This window comes from Rhododendron vialii, chromosome 10a, assembly GCF_030253575.1.
Source record: "Rhododendron vialii isolate Sample 1 chromosome 10a, ASM3025357v1".
Taxonomy (NCBI): domain Eukaryota; kingdom Viridiplantae; phylum Streptophyta; class Magnoliopsida; order Ericales; family Ericaceae; genus Rhododendron; species Rhododendron vialii.
Window position 1 is genome coordinate 9,503,406 of NC_080566.1, and position 20,101 is coordinate 9,523,506.

Consider the following 20,101-nt stretch of genomic DNA (forward strand, 5'->3'; position numbering starts at 1 on the left):
TTGATAAAAGGGAAATGCTTTGATTCTATGCGTTTTCAACACACTCTGATTTGGGTACAACACAACAACAATTTGAAATGCAGGCATCTTTCTTCTAGAATTTCTTTCGCAAATACAACAATAACAGAACCCATCACAAATCATCAGCATAAAGTGGCTGCTCTCAAAAGTTCCTTCGCAAATCATCAGCAATTTATACATGCTAAAAAATGCAGGGTTAAGCAAGTTCTTATTGTTGGGTGTTCCCATATTAGGAACAAGATCCTCTGTCCAACCTTGTTCTACATAATACTCGCCGGAACCTTGGCAAAATCAAGTGCAAACTACTCCATCTGTCCTATAATTTAGTCCATTACTAAGAGCCATTGTTCTTTAAAGTGGTGCAAAAAAAAATTCAGAAAAATTACACTTAAGTGCTTTACTTTTCAATCCCAAAAAGGACGCAGATACTTGAGAATTTAGTCATTCATGAGAAACGTATGATGTACAGTCATGAATGTATTTCTGGTAGATGATCGTAGCTCACATTGTATTGGAGTAGACCTTGTTCTACATAATACTCGCCGGAACCTTGGCAAAATCAAGTGCAAACTACTCCATCTGTCCTATAATTTAGTCCATTACTAAGAGCCATTGTTCTTTAAAGTGGTGCAAAAAAAAATTCAGAAAAATTACACTTAAGTGCTTTACTTTTCAATCCCAAAAAGGACGCAGATACTTGAGAATTTAGTCATTCATGAGAAACGTATGATGTACAGTCATGAATGTATTTCTGGTAGATGATCGTAGCTCACATTGTATTGGAGTAGCAACTGACCTCATATTGCAGCCACCAAACGTTCTTCCAAAAGAATTTCCCCTCCATTAATAAGGCGTTCATGGAATACCCCGGTCTAATGCTTTAATTCTTTCATACTGCCACATTGCAGTGTTGGGGTTGCGTCTAACTTCCCACATGGGCCAATAGTGCAAATCCTGCTTCAGTGTTAGTACTCGAGGTTTCCCAGTCAAGTGGACTGTCTTTACGCGAATGAATTCCCCATCATCTATTTCCTGTTAATCGAAGGGAAGGGAAGAACTTTACGCTAAAATGATTAAAATTTTCCCATATGATGATCCCAGCAATCATATGGATATATGTGAAGTTAAATCCTGACATGTTCCTGAATATTCACTTGGGAAAAAGAAAAAAAAAAACCCGTTTTAAACGTGCAGTTGCATATCCTGTGAATCGTAAACTAGAAAATGAAGTTCCATTTATTCACATGACTTGTGAAGTGAACCCACATGTTAAATTCTTACTCAAAATGACGGGAAAAAAAAAAAACGAGAACCAGAAATTGTGAGCCATTAGTAATATAATATACCAGATGGAGGAGTTATTAGCAAAAACCAAAATACCCTACATGTTATGGAAATCTATCACTTGCATGTTTTATCACTGCATATCCCACAAAAGGTATATGCTCTGTCGAGGCTTGAGCTTTATGTTCTGCTTACGTATTTACTATAGGCATGAGAATACTAAAACTAGGAACAGCCTGGGTAGTCCAAGCTCATAGTCGGATCTTTACACCATGAAGCACCTCATTTGCTTGCCTCGAGCATGCAGACTAGCCTTGGGGCTAATAAGTAATAACCATGTCCCAAAGATGAGACACTACCATAGTTGTTGGCAACTTCAAAATTCGATGGCAACTTCATGTATCTTAGTGACAAATTGCACCAAAATTTTAAACAAACAACAAAACTAGTTCAAAGGCATGTGTTGAGTACAGATGGGAGAGAGGCACACCTTTGTCACTTCAACAAAAGCATCTAAATGTGGAGTTGGTTTCCCATTAATTTCAACAATCCACTGGAGAGCATATAGACCATATCTGTTTGCTGGACTCCCATGAGACCATCTGGAAAATTATAAAATTGGCATAAATTTAAGTACTTTAGTGACGGATGCAGGTTATAAAAGTAGCGTTCCAAATTTCCCATGAATAGAAGCAGTAAGTGGCTGAAGTTTGGCTTCTGAGTAAAAGGTTGGCATGATCCATCGATGCACCGAGAATCTCTAAGTGGCAAGTTTGGAAAGCTTGGGCGGACAAATTAAGAAGTTTATCAGCCTGATTCAACAATTAGCTTTCTGGGTGCGGAATAAGCTCTACCAATTCAGACTCACATACAGGTGGTATCCCCACAGTAGTTTCACCAAGGAACAGGTTCAATTAACTTGAATTACTCAGAATTGGTGGGGTGTTCTTTTGTTTGTGTGGGGAAATTAGTAACTCGTTTAACTACCTTAGCAAACGGGCTGTGAGTAACAGAAGAAGAGTCCAACATATAAGTCTTGCTGGCATCTCAAACAGAATAAAGCCTTGGCATTACAACAAAGACAAAGCCCCTCACCTTGAAACATAAACACCATGACCTTCTTCAGGTAGGAATCCAAGAGCACGCACTGCTGGGTAAGGGTCCTGGACTATACACCCACACCAATTTATAACCCTTGTTGTTCCGTTCCCATCTCTCACATCTGTTCCAACTAGCAGTTCAATTTCATGTCCCTGCCAGACCATAAAGAATGTGTGAAGATGATTTTCAAAACAGCTCGTGTATCTTACGTGCAAGCACATGGCCAATTTTGTGTGGCATACCCATGCACAAATCGCAATTGAAGTTTTTTCCAATAGGTTTATGAGGAAACCCTTCATCCAATATAAATATCCATATTTTTGGAACTGGGCTTGCACTTCAAATAATGTTGAACAAAAGAAAAACGAAAACAGCTATTAGTAAAATTTTAATTTGGATATGGGACAGAGTGAGACAATTAGTAGACCACAGTCAAATCTCGATACGAAACAATTCAAAACAAAATGAGGAAGAGACAAATGAAAACCAAATAGAGCAGATATTGTTTGCTCACCTGGCGGAAAATAGTCATCTGGAGCTTCCCATCACTTTCATCACATTGGTCCAATGCATGGCAAGCATCTTCAATGTCACCAAAGCATGTGATTGGCTCTTCATTAATTGCCAGGATCATATCACCTTGTTCTAATACATCCTCAGCTGTTGATCCAGCCAAACAACCTTTAATGCGTAAGACTTGACGCCTGATTGGATCTTTCTTCACAAGTGTCTACAAAAGCCAGATGAATCAATGAGTAAATACAAATAACAAAAAATGGGCATACTCTAAAAAAAATTTCAAGAAGTTTCTAAATGCAACCAAAACAAAATAGACCATACGAAAAAGAGTGGGATGGGGTAACCTCATGCTCAAGCAATGGTTGATTGATTAATTAACCTTAAGCATAATTAATCAAGATCATAGCCACGACTAATTTGTTGGCTGATGAATCAGCCAAGGTGGAAGAGTGGGAGGGTGCCTGCTCATGTTGAAGGGACACGTCATTGTTGATTTGATAGACATAAGTCTTGCTTATCTTACCAACTAATGAGAAGAATATGAAAAGAAGAGAAATATATAAGAGAAGGGGGGTGCATTCTTCTGCATAAAACCTTATTTGGATAGAGAGTATTGCAAGGAAAATGGATGAAAGAGGAGATTGATAGCACAGGAAACGAAAATCAAAGAGAAATTGGTTACAAATCAAAACAGATGCAAGAAATATCATCTCCAAACCTATGTTACAACTTACATGGATGCTTCATTTTGGCTGAAGTACCATATCGATGTGTCCGACACCCTTATCCATTTTGACACTCTGATCCTTTACTTGTTATTATATTTACAGAAAAATTAATGTCAAATTACCTAGAAAAACAATATTTTAGTCTCACATGGACAAAAAATAGCAACAAGATATTTTTCTTAACCCCTTCTTATTTCAATACATTTGTAAATATAATTTACAATACATAATCTGAAAAAAAATACGCAATATATACAACAAACAAGTGTTCCGGACTGTCCCCGTACCCATACCCAATTTGGAGACACATATCCAGTATCCTAAGATTTAAGTTTAGGAAGGTTCGACACTTGAACTTGCACCCGCTCCCGATACTCGCACCCGAGTCCATGTAACATAGGTTAAGAACAATAGTTTCTCTATATGTATATATTGTAGAAACTACACTTAAACCCTTATTGTTTAGTAACACAACAGTTAGCCCCTCATGCCTCATATTCATTTTTTTTTGTATTTACCCCGATTAATCCTGCTTGATTTGCCAATTACTCCTGCCTAGCTGATTAATCTCGCCTAGCTGCTTAGCCGATTAATCCCGCCTAGCAGCCCTGACGACTAGATCAATGCCGAGGCCCCTAGGCGAGGTGGTGGGGCACCGCCAGCCGCCTAGGCTGATCATTAGAACACTACTATTTATGCGGTGACAACCTATGTAGACGGGTGTTTTGGTAGTTTGCATACCGCCCAGTGTGCAAGGTGTAATGTGTAATACCCTATCTCTATGCATATCATGAAATCTGACTCTAAGAGAGAGATGATAAGAGGAGTCAGCTCTTAACAAGATGACAAATTTTACTAACAACATGTGGCACTTCATTACAAGTCTAAATTGGTAACCCATTTGTCCGCTACACTGGATCAAAGCCTTCATGGAGGCTTTTAGAAGGTTAAAGATCGTATATGATCACAATACCCAATGACCAGAGAAAAATTCATGAAGAGGTGAAGAACCGAGATCATTGACAGCGAAGAACTTGGAACACTAACGTGGAACTTGGAATTTTGATTTGCCTAGAATAGTTTATGCCGAAGAATGAGAACTTGGATATCCTTACAGGATAGATTGCAGGAAAAGAAGAAAATGGATTGTTTATGTTTAAACCTAAATCTATACAATGGTCTTGGGCTGGACTTAGTTCACGGACAGAGAGTTAACAGGAGCTGTGATACTATACATGATTAATTGACTAAATAAAGGAGTACAAAAGGAAAAACAAAATCAAAGTGGCTTAAGTTCAGTCCAGATACACATATGCTCAATGCACATAAGCTAGGAGTCCAAAGAATAGAAATACTTGATTGACATTATCTCTAACACCCACCTAAGAAGCACGAACAATACCAAAAAGGTGGCATGTCTCACAAGACACTAATGTACACCGCGTTGGAAATTCATCTGTTCATGTCTTATAACTTAACTTCTTTAATGTTGTAAGAACCAAACATGTTAACAACACACCTTTTCATAAATAGATTAACAACTAAATTGCGATAAACAATTCCACGCAATCGACACTCATCCCTCGCCCTTTCGGAATGTTTTGTTAAATGATGTACGTCATCTATGTATGGATTGATGGTACAATTTCCATTTAAACATGCATGGTTCACTCTTAGTTTTCATGGAATGCAATTACTCTTCTGATGATGGATTGTCTTTTTGAGTTTTGATATATATGCTTGCCATGATGTATTGTATAACATATCCATATAAAGAACATGTAAAAATACATGACATACATTTATTGTGTCCTTGGCATGGCGTGGCATTCCTGCATCTTTTAGAAATTACGGTGGTGTAGTGTCATTGTCATGCCCATGTCATGTCGTATGTTGTTTTCACACTACTTAGATGTCCACTGAAGAATCATCACCACACATTTCAAATTTCTGTACAGGGATTACAAACATAACCTACTATGCACAGAGATTCTGTAACTTAGCTATAGAGCATGTCTTGCATTTGTTAATTATCACTTTCGAATCCAGTATACGAACCCAAGCAACGTCTCCATTCATTGATAATAAGTTTTAAGTTGCCTAGTTTAACATATCAGAGTTAGCCTTGCAGAGGCTTTTGGATAAGATACTCTTGATGGACTCCTCCTTTGTTTGTGCCTATTTGTTTGTGGTCTCTAGCTTATGGATCCTATGTTTACCACCACATGCGAGACGGCAGTTGCACGTGCAGGGTTGCTCTTATACCTGGTCCACAGTGGTTAGTTATCACCTTCCACCCATAGCCAATTTGTTTTGAGTTTGATACTTTAACATGAGCCAACAGTAGAGTCATAACTCCGATTTCTAATACCGAATCAAAAAAATAAAAAAAATAAATAATGCAATCAACTGAAATCACAAAGTATAAAAAGAAATTGATTTGGATCGGGAAGGAAGTATACCTGGACCCACTTGTCGCTCAGTCCAAAGCTACGAGCCTTGGAAAGCAATCTTGGATAAAGCTCAACTTCCAGGATTCTGACAAGTGGCATTTTTCTTCTTATACCATTTATGAGAAGATTTGGTCCATTTGCACCAGATATGAATTTATTGAGGACATGGCTAATTGTATGAATTGGAATGCCTCGAGTCAAATGATGATCTACGGATGTACTGGAACCATATTTCAGCTATAATGGGGACTGGATCAATGAGAACATGTTACGTGATTAGAAAGCCCAAAACAAAGAGTGAATAGTACAAACCTCCGTTGAAAAGCTAGCCCAGAGAGCCTGGACCCTTCCATGCTCATCAGTTAGCACACCCGAAAATGTGCGACCAAAATCTAACCAGCATGAGATGATGCCATGGAAAACTTATGAGGAGAGGGAAAAGAAAAAGACTATCAGTTGAAAAATCCATAAAGGCTCCAAGTTACCTGCAGTAAGCTCAATGACTTCCATGTTAGTCGCTCTGTAGCGTGGACTATCAGCAGGACCAATATTTAAAGCAGCATGAGCGTTAGTGACAACAGATTTCCTTGATGTTGCTTGCAGGCTCCTACTTAGTCCCACAAGATAGACCGCATCTCCACGACATAATGGAGGTTCTGGCACAAATCTTACAATCAAGTCAGCTATTATCTTTTGCCCATTACAATTAGCAAAATAGAGTGCCATTCATAAAATGTAAGTACACTAGTATCATTACCATCAGAAAGCTTATCAATTTAAGGCAGATCTACATGCACACAATCTGGGTTTTTTTTTTTTAACTAATAATGTTTCAAAATGTACATGGATGTTATGTGCTCTCAAACTATCCCATAAACTTCCGGAAACACCCCAAACAACTTGATTGCTACATTTTTTTTTTCACAACTTACTCACTACCTGAAACACCCCTTGAGTAGAGAGGTCATCCAGGATCATTTACTCGTTTTGGAGAAAATAATTAACCGATATGGGACAAACTCTAACACTCCCCCGCACATGCAACCCCCTATTTGCACGTAGAGAGGTAAACAAAAGATCCATAACACATGGATCACAACAAACTGCACATGTATATATTTTTAAGTGTATTTAGTACTCCTGCAACTGTTATGTTATTTCCAGGGTAGTATAGTCATAACGTTAATTAGGGTTTCTTATTCCCGTAATCAATTTGTACTATGCAATAGAACGTCAAATTTTTTCTTTGCAAAGCTATCATGGTATCAAAGTCCACAGGGATGATCGCATCTGCTTCCTCCCCTTCTCCAGTCGATCTCCTCTCTCACTACTCTCTCTAGTTCATTCTTCCCTCCCTCTCCTTTCTCAGTTACAAAGTCAGCAAATAGACCGACATCGACAACCACTGACCATTGAAGCCCAGTAGTCGCCAACCTCCGGCAACCCCAATCGCACCCTCCCTGACCACCGGCATGTGTTCTCCATTTGAACGGGTTTTTGCACTCCTATAGGGTATTTCAGATCTGATTTGTAGCTTTAAGTATTGTTCGACTCTGTTTCAGCACTGTATTGGCTCTGTTTGGTTCTGTTGAAGCTCTGTTAGGTGTCTTTTGGTCTCTTGTAATGGCAGAGGATAAAGTAATTAGCGTTCTGTTGAAGGGTGATAACTATTCCTATTGGGCCTGTGTTGTGAAGAATTTTATAGTTGGCAAGGGTATGCGGGGCCATGTTACTGGGTCTATAAATAATGCCCTTTGATCCTAAAGAGGAAGGGTATGCCGCTGCTTTTGCCAAATGGGATCTTGACAATGCAAAAGTACTTGCGTGGTTTCATAATTCTGTCGAAATAACATTGATACAAGTTTCTCAAAGTATGAGACGACTAGGGAAGTTTGGGAGTACTTGCGGGGTATGTACCTTCAGTCCAACTTTGCAAAGCGGTATGAACTTGAGATGTCTATTCGGAATGCCACACAGAAGGATAAGTCTATTCAGAGATTTTATAATGAGATGACGCATTATTGGGATCAATTAGCTCAACTGGAACTGCAGATTTGAGGTCCCTTGCTTCCTATGTACAGTTCCGCGAGGAACAACGACTCGTATAGTTCCTCAAGGCTCTCTGTGGACAGTTTAAGCCCCTTCGTGGGGCTATTCTCCATTGTTCTCCCTTACATTTAGTTAATAGTGCAGTTCATGAACTCATAGCTGAGGAAACTAGATTCAAGATGGGATCTATTGCATCACCTTCTCCACCAATTTTCAACAGAGACTTTGAAACCCTTCTCCTCTACCCAAGTGGATAAGTCTTTCTCGATCCTTCCCAATAAAACCATCGACTTGTTGATCATGTGACACTCAACTACACTCTCCCCTCTTTAAGGAAAAAAAAGTGTTTGCTTTATCATTGCTTAGAAAAGATTAATTGCTTCAACTCTTCTCTTTTCTCCCTCGAGTCTGTAGGGTTACCAACAGTTAGGGTTTGGAGCTAAGGGTAGAGTAGGGTTTGGGGAATGATGTGATAAATAGGAATTGAAGGAAATTACGAAAATGAAAAAAGAGAAACAAGCTATCTCTGGTTGTGGATCCGTTACATCTGCCACACATGGACAATCTACAAGTCCTTCTAAACTTGTTGCGACCCCGCAGTTATACACTCGCTCAATATCTCCTCTTGTTGGTTCCTGGGCACTCACCACTAGCTATGGAACAAAAAGTTGCAGTAATTTCGTATTTTGTGCTGGGAAGAAGTTCAAGGATTTTGATCACGATGTTTTGAAATTTGGTTCACTCGGTTAACGTTTCTAAGCAATGATGAAGCAAACACTTTTTTTTCCCACCGTTAAAGAGTTCAGAGGGAAGAGTTTAGTTGAGTGTCACATGATCGACAAGTCAATGGTTTTATTGGAAAGGGTCGAGAAAGACTTATCCACTTGGGTAGAGGAGATTAAGGGTTTCAAAGTATTTGTTGAAAATTGGTGGAACTTCATCAAAGACAAATTCATTAGTGTTTTGGGGGATATTGGCCGTGGCCTAGGACACCTCCATGCACTAGACAATGTGTCGGGGAATTTACGCGATGGGGTACAAATTTTAGTACATGGTATCAAAGCTATGGCTTCGGAGGATGATGTTAGAGCTTGTTCCACATCAGTTAATAATAACCTTCAAAAACTAGTATATGAGCCTGTCCACTTATTGGCAATTGGTTTTGAGATGGATGCTATAACATGGTATCAAAGCTTGATTTTCAGAGGCTTTTCCCCTCTGCTTGTGCCACAGTTGCACTTTGTTTCGGTCTGATCCGTATATTACGAATCGTTTGTTAACCTCTCTCCGTGCGAGTCGAGGGGTCGCACATGCGGGGAAGTGTTAGAGCTTGTCCCACATTGGTTAATTATAACCTCCAAAAACTAGTATGTGAGCCTAAGCGGCCTCCCCACTTATTGTCAATTGGTTTTGAGTTGGATGCTTTAACACATACCAATTGTAGAGACCCGTAAATTTAAATTTCCTTTATTTGATAAATTTTATGTGGAATTATGCTTTCAAATATGAATAGTGACGTAAGTTGTGGTATTTTGGGGCCCAATGTGCAAGGAATTGGTGATTGAGAAAAAATTAGTTAATGCTTTAAGTGTTGTAGGGTGAAATGTGTAATATACATGTATATATAGAGAGAGTTGAGTACCGGGGAAGATTCACTCCCCATTCTCTCACGCCATCCCTCTATTCTCTCGGCTCTCTCTCTCTCCTGAGTTTTCACCCACTCTCTTACTAAAATCTTGCTCACACACCCTTGAAGATCCTTCACATATCCTTCACCAATGGTTGATTTCTAGTCATTGAGGTTGTTAATCTTGCTTGGGGGAGGTTTATTGGAAGACTTGAAGCTAGGGTTTGGGTTTGCTCTCAAGCTTGAGGTACTACTCAGGGGCGGTAGCATGAAGTGCTTGTGTGCATGGACTGACTGACTTACGTTTTTTTGAAAGCTAACATGGAGAAGTTAGTTAATCATCTTTGTAAAATCTCCTTTTTGTCAAAGATGTATATGTAACTTAATTTCATATTCCTTTCGACTAAGAATGTTGCACAACTCTTAACATTTATGTTTCTCGACCAAATCTATTTTGGGCCGGTGTGCCGCCAATGTAATCTTTTAAAATCTGAAGTGTTGGACTGTAAATTTAAGTATGGGAACTATGAACTCTTTGGGTTATTATATTATATATTGCGAACATTTTAATTATGAAAAGCTTTATTTAATTATGTTAAAAATTGAGGGCGTGACAACTTGGTATCAGAGCATAGGTTTAGAATACCTCGAGACTGTGGGGAGACTTTTAGTCTCATGGGTTTAAAATCATTACATTTTAACAAAGCTTGTGCACACCTGTGTGAGTGGCATTCATTCTACTATGTGGCATTGCATTTACGTTACCATAGGCTGGTATAGAGTTGTTAGACCGGATTGGTGGAGTTAGAGATTCGTAGTGTATCTGTTTTTGATGATCTCTTTATTGTTTCTTTGTAGTGAGATGCCTCCGAGACATGAGAATAGAAGGAGTAGGATTGGGAATCTGAGACTGGGGGCAGGACAGAATCAACTTGCTAGGGAAATTGTAGTAGCACTTGCAGGAGCTAATCTTTTGCAACCACCTCCTAGAGATAATGCGGACAATCGGGCCTTAGTGGCCATGCGAGAGTTTAGTCGTAGGAATCCACCTCAGTTCGATGGGGAGAGTAGCGACCCTCTTGTGGCCGACCATTGGCTTACACACATGCGTAAGATCTTTAATGCTCTCAAGGTTTCGGAGGACGACCTACGGGTGAATATTGTAGCTTGTCAACTTACCGGTGAGGCGAACGAGTGGTGGGAATCCATTTTAGGAGTAAGGAGAGACGCTCGGAGGGCGGCTAGGGTGGCGAGTCAAGAAAATGAGCCGGATGAGGAAAACCTAACTTGGGCCGAGTTTGAGGAGCTTTTTGAAAACCAATATTTTCCAGAGTCATATCGTGAGCAACTGAGAAATCAATTTGAGAGGTTAGATCAAGGTAACATGGCCGTTTCGGAATATGCTACTAAGTTCCAAACCTTGTCCTGTTTTGCGCCAGAGTAAGTTGCAACTGAGGATAGGAAATGCAGGCGTTTTGAGAAAGGGTTACACCCGTCTATCAAGAAGTTTGCGGTAGGTCAACGAATTGGAAGGTTTTCTGACATTGTCGAGTGTGCTAGAAGTGTTGAGTATACAGAGGTACTAGAGGAGGTGAAAGTATGGGAGCCAAGACAACAAACTATTAGAATGACTGAATCTATAGAGGGGTCTAAGAACCAAGGGAGGAAGAGACACAGAGAGCAATTTCGGTCCACCTCGTGCCAACATAGTTTAAAACTACCTAACTTTTCTAGGACATCGGGAGTATCGTCTGGGTCAACGATTGTGTGTTATCGGTGCCGTCAGTCGGGCCATCGTGCGATGGACTGTCCTCAGGAGAGAGAATATCATGGTCAGAGGCCACCTCGGGTTTGCTACCGGTGTCATCATCCGGGGCACTTAGCGGTAGATTGTCCACAGCCGACAAGCAGAGGGAACGTACAGAGATCCACGAGGTCAGGTCATGCACCAAATACCGAATTGTGAGGTAATGTGAATTCATATGTTGATGTTATGATTACTTATGCATAGTTGAAATGCTTACTTGCTGAATGATTGCCATTATGAAAACGTATGGTCTACTCTAGTATCGATTAACATTGCAGAGTTATCTATGTGAACTGGTTTAGCAAAAATTTGAATGGATGTGCCAACTAGATTAGCTAAATGAGAATACTCAAAATCAATAAATTGAATAGAAATCGTGGAAGGTCATAGGGGATTGAAACGAACTTGATTACTGTTGGGCTTCTTAGAGCCATGAGATACGAAGTAATGGGCACTCTGTGAGCCCGTGGTGGTTATATAGGGTACTGTGTGCACCCACGGTAGTATTGGGCACTGTGTGAGCCTATGGTGTTTTGGGCACTGTGTGAGCCTATGGTGTTTTGGGCACTGTGTGAGCCCGTAGTGTGTTGGGTACTATGTGGGCCCGCAGTCTCTTGGGTACTGTGTGAACCCGTTGTGTTGGGCACTGTGTGAGCCCATGGTTGCAGTGGGTACTGTGTGAGCCCGTTGTCGTGATAGGTACTGTGTGAGCCTGATGTCGTGATGGGTACTGTGTGAGCCCGATGTCGTATTGGGTACTATGTGAGCTCGATGATGTACTCAGTGATGTGAAGGCTATTAGTTGGTACGGTGAATTCGTGGGTCGGTTAATTTATTAAGCTATTTGGTGTATAAAATGTGTTGCTATTTAGTTTGAATCTACTTGTTTGACCTGTTATGTAATCTTAGTACGTGAAGTTTGTTCTTGGAATGTGGTACTTGATGGACAATGGTGCGATGTGTGGATACTTATTACTAGCTAAATGGGTGATCGATAGACAAGCACTTGGATGGATTGGCTCGAATCCTGTAGTTAGACGAAACACAATGTGATGATTGAAACCTCTTATCTCAACTCCTTACTCTATATAGCAGCTTGTGATTTGATTTTAATTTCGCAATGCCTTTAAATTTCTAGATTATGGTTTATTGAGACTATTGCTAGCTTAGTAAATGTTTCGTAAGATATTGAAAAAGTGAGATTAATTTGGACATTGTGGACATGTCAAACATAAATTGAATTCTTTGCTTAGGGTGCCGGATGAGTATATGGAGGAATGTGGAGTATCGACACTTTGTTTCGTGAGTTATTTCAAATGTACCTACTTTGAACTCAAAGACTTTCAAAAAAAAAAAAGGGAGGTAATGTTTGAGAAAATTCATCCTTGGCATACTTAATCTTTGGAAATGAATGTAAGACTACTTACTCTTTTTCTCTTAAAATACTTGTGGAGGTTTCAGTTTGTAAAATCTGGTGGATGTATATTGGGTATCTACATATGAGATTACCGGTATTTTGTTAATGGAAATGTCTTATTAATATGTTTGAAAATCGAGTTGAACTCAAATTTTTCTGAAAAAGAGTGATGCAGTATGAAAGTTGATTCTTTGTATAGTTCATTTTGAAAATGATAATGGTACGAACTTGGAGTCGAGTACATCATAGCGAAGTGGATCCTATCCTGAATTCATCTTTATGCTTTCTAAATTATCGTAATCTTCAGGTGACATATGAGGTGTTTATGAATGGCCGTTGACAATGTTTACCAAAACGAATATCCCTTTTCAGAACTTTGTAAAATTTCGTGACGGATGGACAAAAAAAAAAAAACTTAAAACTTTTGAACTACTTGGACTCTGTGTGTGTGTGTATATATATATATATATTTTTTTAACATGGTTGATTTTTTCGTTGAAACTACTTGCTAGCATGCAATATTACAATCATGCTTTTGAAATAGTAGGTTGAAAACTCATGATCGTTGTTTAGTTTAGATTTCATCGTGGCGTACACTTTAACATTGAGCTAGCGTTTGTCTTTTGAGGGAACTTACTCTGAGTTGGCATTGAGAACCATTAGAGCCTTACATGTGTGAGTCTTGGGAAAGGAAGTAAGTTGGGAAGCAATAAAATGAGGTGAAGAAGAAGAAACCGAAATTGTTTTCCATGTAAATGAAAAAAAAATAAAAAATTCTTTAGAACCTTGAGATAGATGTGTTGATATTGGAACGTGTTGATAATCATATCTTCTTTGGGCTAGGTTGTTGAGTTGCTATGTTATGAGATTCCCCTATGTGATGGGACGCGGTCCGGAAATGGTTCGTAGAAAGTTATGTGCATGGACACGGCCTATGAGACCGGAATTGGTTGGTAATATGACTATGTTTTATATGATGGTGTAACTTGGTAATTGTTTCGATATGAAGCTATGCTAGCTAACTATGGCATTATAGAGTTTTCTTACATTTTAAGACACTAAGGTTAGTGGATACGAAGTGTTGTATAGTGGACGCAATTTTTGGACTAGAATTCTTTAATGATGTGTCTTCATTTGTTTTACTTAAATTTCGGGACGAAATTTCTTTAAGGAGGGTAGAATGTAGAGACCTGTAAATTTAAATTTCCTTTATTTGATAAATTTTATGTGGAATTATGCTTTCAAATATGAATAGTGATGTAAGTTGTGGTATTTTAGGGCTCAATGTGCAAGGAATTGGTGATTGAGAAAAAATTAGTTAATGCTTTAAGTGTTGTAGGGTGAAATGTGTAATATACATGTATATAGAGAGAGAGTTGAGTACAGGAGAAGATTCACTCCCCATTCTCTCACGCCATCCCTCTATTCTCTCGGCTCTCTCTCTCTCCTGAGTTTTCACCCACTCTCTTACTAAAATCTTGCTCACACACCCTTGAAGATCCTTCACATATCCTTCACCAATGGTTGATTTCTAGTCATTGAGGTTGTTAATCTTGCTTGGGGGAGGTTTATTGGAAGACTTGAAGCTAGGGTTTGGGTTTGCTCTCAAGCTTGAGGTACTACTCAGGGGTGGTAGCATGAAGTGCTTGTGTGCATGGACTGACTGACTTGCGTTTTTTTGAAAGCTAACATGGAGAAGTTAGTTAATCATCTTTGTAAAATCTCCTTTTTGTCAAAGATGTATATGTAACTTAATTTCATATTCCTTTTGACTAAGAATGTTGCTCAGCTCTTAACATTTATGTATCTCGACCAAATCTATTTTGGGCCGGTGTGCCGCCAATGTAATCTTTTAAAATCTGAAGTGCTGGACTGTAAATTTAAGTATGGGAACTGTGAACTCTTTGGGTTATTATATTATATATTGTGAACATTTTATTTATGAAAAGCTTAATTTAATTATGTTAAAAATTGAGGGCGTGACACCAATGGTAAATGTATTGCTAATAGCATCTAACCAACATATGCGAATGAAGAAAAGTAGGCCTACTGGGAAGAAGTTTAGCAGCACGAACTACTGAGGCACCATCAGCTCCCAAAGCAGAAGGATCATACGCAACAAGAGCATAATTATGTACAGGATGGAGGAAAACCACCTGCATAGGAAGTCAGCAGGTAAAATAAAAGATAATAACAGCCTTCAGAACAAATAACATAAACAAATTTACCTCTCCAGGGATCTCAATGGGAAAGGCAGCAAAAGAGAGCATCACGTCAGATGCAGAAATCACAACAGTGGCTTTGTCAACAACAACCAGTCCCAAGTCAGAAGAATGATATACAATAACGCCAGTTCCAGAAGAATGTTGTGAGTGCACACCATCATGCATGCATGACGGTGGTATATGAACCTACCAGTTATCAAGTCAGGTGCCCCCAAAACAATAGCAATCACTACAATTTATTTTGCATTGATACCTAATTATCACAACGTACAAGTGAAATCACAAAACATAATCCGTGAAATCAAGAAAAAGAAGCTACATAAAGTTGTCAGGTGCCCCCAAATAGCAATCACTACAATTTATTTTGCATTGATACCTAATTATCACAACGTACAAGTGAAATCACAAAACATAATCCGTGAAATCATGAAAAAGAAGCTACATAATAACTTTGTAGGACCATATGCTTGATGGATACGGATATGAAACAAAAATTCAAATCTCACGACAGCATTTTAGCATAGAGATCCTCTACCACAATGCTATTCATTTTAGAGATGAACGTTCTGAGTTGGATGATTCAGTGGGCAAGTGAAATCACAAAACATAATCCGTGAAATCATGAAAAAGAAGCTACATAATAACTTTGAAGGACCATATGCTTGATGGAGAAAGGGATATGAAACAAAAATTCAAATCTCACGACAGCATTTTAGCATAGAGATCCTCTACCACAATGCTATTCATTCTAGAGATGAACGTTCTGAGTTGGATGATTCAATGGGCTGTCTATGGAGGTTTCGTTACGTCACCAATTGCCCCAAAAGCTTAAGCTGCTAGGAAATGGACCCAACAATTATATCTAGCCATTCAACACACTCCCACAAATGCAACCAAGGACAGACGCATGACTTTAAATATAAAATATTGTTATCACATATGGAAGGTGTTGAGTTTGGACACATTAAAAATGCTGTTCTTTTATTGGTCCAACAATCACTTGTACAATAGCACACTCACAAAGGAGCACATTCTTTATTTTTATAGCCATCCACCTCCTCAATGAACAGCTAAGATTATATTCATCCAACGGCCTACATTCTTCTTCTAGAATCCTCGAAGAAAATATATTTCTATCTTTCACATCTCCACGACAATGATCTAAATGGCGGCCTAGGCACTTGGCGGCGACCTGCCACTTCAATTACACCCCTAGGCGTTTCATTAGGCGACCCGGGAGACTTGGTAAAGCTCAGTGGCCGCCTAGGCAGAGCTCAGCAGAGCTAGGTGTTGTAATTTTTAAATATTAAGGGGCTATACCTAGTTTATGAGGAAGAGGGAGAACCAGATCCTCTCATATCACGTCCGATGATGATGAAGCTGAGGGGTCGACAATGAAGCATCTCGATGAGACTTCAATGACGAAAGCCAAGGGTTTTTCTCCGATCGAATGTTCTAACGACGATGAACGTATGGTTTTGCCATGGACGACGACGGATCTAATGTATAGTTTATTCTTGGCAGGATTATTTAGGTATGGACTGGGCTAGATGGGCTCAATGTGTTTTGTATCCATAAATAGAATATGGATTGGGCTTGGGCTATTTAAGTTGTGAGCCATATGAAATAATAAATAGGTTCAACCCATGTTATCTAACAAGAAGTGGGGAAGCCCAATGTGTATTAATTAGGCCTGTGCAAAATCCCCGACTACCCGACCCAACCAGAAGGGTTTCGGGCAACTTCGAACAGGTGATTCGGTCGGGTACAAGTTGGGTTCTGTAAAAAAAAAAAAAGAGTTTCGGTTCTGGCTTCGGGTTCGTATCCGTTCAACCCATCGGGTTCGACCCGACCCGACCATATATCTGCATATATGTATTATATAGTATCTGCCCTAGCCCTAGGTATAAAATGCCAAAAAGACAATCACTTTCCCAGATCTGAAAATGTTGCCGCACACCGCCTCAGTCCCTCGCCTCCAGTGCTCCACTGTAAGCCTCCGTCGTCTCTCTCTCTCTCTCTCTCTCAAACACAGACAAACACCGTTTGGCGTTCAATGTCCGGCTTCCACCTCTCTCTCTGTTCGAAGTTGAAGAGGAAAAGATCACCACCGTTCACCATAAATCATCCAGAACCCGAAATCGGTAAACCTTGTACGCACAAATCATCCAGACTCCGAAATCATATAAATCTCATACATATAACTGTATAAGTTTCTGGTGTGAATCGTGTGCTTTTCATTTTCATAAGTTCCTGAGATTGTAGTGTTTAAATTCTTCGTTTTTGCTTGATCTACTTTTTTTCTTCTTCTCGATCTGAACCGGTCCTGACGGACCCGACCGTCAATCCGATCGGACGGTTCCCCTTGTTCATTCGAACGGGGTCAGTTCCAAAATATATCAACCCGAACAGTCGGGTTGGGTGACAGGTTAGGGTCAAACCCGACCCAACCCGTGCCCACTCCTAGTATTAATTATAAGGGTTTTTAACATAGTAATATTTAATATGCGCTGGTACCCACTACCCAAACATAAAATTTTCTAGAAATGACTTATTTGCTACTACTTAGTTTCATTTGGGTTTGTACTTCGAAGTTTGAACATTGAACTTTGCATTATGGATTCATGGAATGTACTGTAATGAATTATGTTTCTAACAAAAATATTTTTTTTAAAAACCCGCCAAATTGCTCGGCAGCGCCTAGGGGGGCTCAGCGCTTGGCGGTGGGTCACCTCCCGACTAGCACCAAGCGCCATTTAGAACATTGCTCCATGATATTCCAAAACTCTCCATACAAGTTTAGCATATAACAGAGTTTTCTACGATCTTGTAGAACATTCTAGAATCCTCTAGAATTTTTCGAAACTCTAAATTCCTGACATTTTAGACCATTTGCAGAATAGTTTAAGATTATTCTCCATTCTTCTAGAGAGTTCAACACTATTCTAGAATACTCTATAACATTCTTAAACCTTCCGAACTTTTTGAGGATTCTCAAATCTATTGTGGATGATTCTATATTTATGGAGAGTTAGATGTTGACTCTAAACAAAAGGTACATATATTACAAAAACGTACCAAAAAAATCATCGCAGATATTTTCAATCAATCTATGCAATTATAAAAATGTAGACCTATATAATTATGGATGCATACAATGTTGTACCCCATAGCTATTCAAAGATAAAATATTAAACCTAATATTAATTTTCCTTTGTAGATGCATATAATCTTAAAAGGACACTCATTAAACTTTTGAAAAAAATCTTAGAATGGGCGAATCTTAGATTTCTTTTATAAACGTTGGGCAGGTGAACTGATATAATTTTAAAGTTTTGACAAAAACTACTATGATTCTAAATAAATTTTGAAACTTGGGTAGGGCGGTCGCCCGGTATCATCTATCCCTCGGTCTGTCATTTGCAACCCTGTCTTGCATGTGGACATATCCACGGAGAGCGCTAAAGGGGAGAAGCAAAATGCAAATGGGGAAAAAGTTCAAACATAGAGACTTGAACCCACGACCACTCCAAGTTGAGCTCTAATATCATGTCAAGTTATTTATTGCCCCAAAAGCTTAAGTTGCTAGGAAATGGGCCTAACAATGTATATCAAGCTTTTTAACAGTTTTATCCAGGGATTTTATATGGATGGGGTGGATGGTCTTGCGGTGATGTTTCTCATGCATTTTTATATGCTGACAGGCGACTTATCTACTATGTCTCATATGTTTGCTTATGTTCTTAGATGCGGTGTAAGATGCAAATTGATTTACATAAATCAGAGATGTTGCTAGCAGGGGATATTGAAGATATCAAATTTTTTTCCTGGGTTTTAGCTCGTAAGGTGGATTGTCTCTCATCGTCTTACTTAGACATTTCCTTAGGGTTCTACATATATGGCCAAGTCAGTTTGGGATGCTATTTCAAAGATTTCAGAATAGATTTGGCTGTTGAAAGACCCTTTCATAGGAGGAAGGCGTATTGCAAAAGGGGACCTTCTGAAAGGCTTCCTACATTTTCTCTCCATTAGCCTCCTAGGTCTCATGCCAAAAATGTAGGAGATGCTCCAGAGGATTCCTTTTTGGGTGGTGTGGGGAGGAGTTCAACTATCATTACGCAGATTGGTATTGCGTACACAGCCCCAGGCCCCCATTACAGATCGGCCAACTAGGGTGAGAAGAAAGCTTAAGATATTCAACCATGCTCCATTGGATAAGTGGCTTTCGAGAGATGGTGGACAAAGGTGATATCTGTAAAGTACGGATGTACCTGCACGGGTAAACATTTTTGGAGGTGGCTAGCCCTCCTAGGGTGGGCCTAAGAAGGTGGTGGTGGGGGAGTGGAGATCTCACCCCGACAATTTATTATGAGAAGGTCAATACAAATGCTTTGTACAATTATGTTCCGAGTGAAGCAGGCCAAATGATGTAGGACATCCATTTGGAAGTTCAACATTGAACGATGGAGGAGCTTTTATTTCTTTAGAGAGTATGATCTACAAGGCATTGGGACATGGGAGGACCTGTTGGAGCGGAGGCTGAGGAGCCTAATTCCCGTGGGCTTTTATAAGTTGAATTCCTTTTATAGGGTGCTTAGAAGAGATCAAAATTCTACCCCTTCATTTGTGGCACTCATGCCAAGCCCAAGGTGGCTTTCTTTATATGGTGTGCGGCTCAAGGGAAGACAACCCATTTGCCTGCAAGAGGTGGAGTGTGTCTCACCTTTTTATCCATTGTCCAACGGCTTGAGGACATTTGGTTTAAACTATTTCTTGGTTTGGAGAGATCCAAAGGCAAAGATGGATCTTCTCCTTTGTTGGAGAGGGGTTAAGGTGGGGAAGAGGAGGCAATATCAGGGATGATTCTTAG

At 39.5% G+C, this 20,101-nt stretch overlaps 1 protein-coding gene across 3 annotated transcripts in view; it reads right to left on the bottom strand.

Moving 5' to 3' along the window:
* Positions 1 to 20,101, bottom strand: part of LOC131302632 (protease Do-like 7) — a 62,498-nt gene continuing 42,397 nt past the window's right edge. For 2 of the 3 annotated variants that reach the window (XM_058329368.1, XM_058329367.1), the window contains 9 exons: positions 15,235 to 15,417; positions 15,057 to 15,162; positions 6,592 to 6,762; positions 6,419 to 6,498; positions 6,116 to 6,343; positions 2,921 to 3,136; positions 2,401 to 2,558; positions 1,796 to 1,907; positions 1 to 1,053 (listed from right to left, as the gene is read on the bottom strand). In XM_058329368.1, coding sequence (XP_058185351.1) covers positions 877 to 1,053; positions 1,796 to 1,907; positions 2,401 to 2,558; positions 2,921 to 3,136; positions 6,116 to 6,343; positions 6,419 to 6,498; positions 6,592 to 6,762; positions 15,057 to 15,162; positions 15,235 to 15,417 — 1,431 coding nt within the window. In that variant the 3' untranslated portion in view covers positions 1 to 876. Of the gene's footprint in view, positions 1,054 to 1,795; positions 1,908 to 2,400; positions 2,559 to 2,920; positions 3,137 to 5,453; positions 5,573 to 6,115; positions 6,344 to 6,418; positions 6,499 to 6,591; positions 6,763 to 15,056; positions 15,163 to 15,234; positions 15,418 to 20,101 lie in introns of those variants that run through there. The other variant, XR_009191827.1, reaches the window with a different exon arrangement.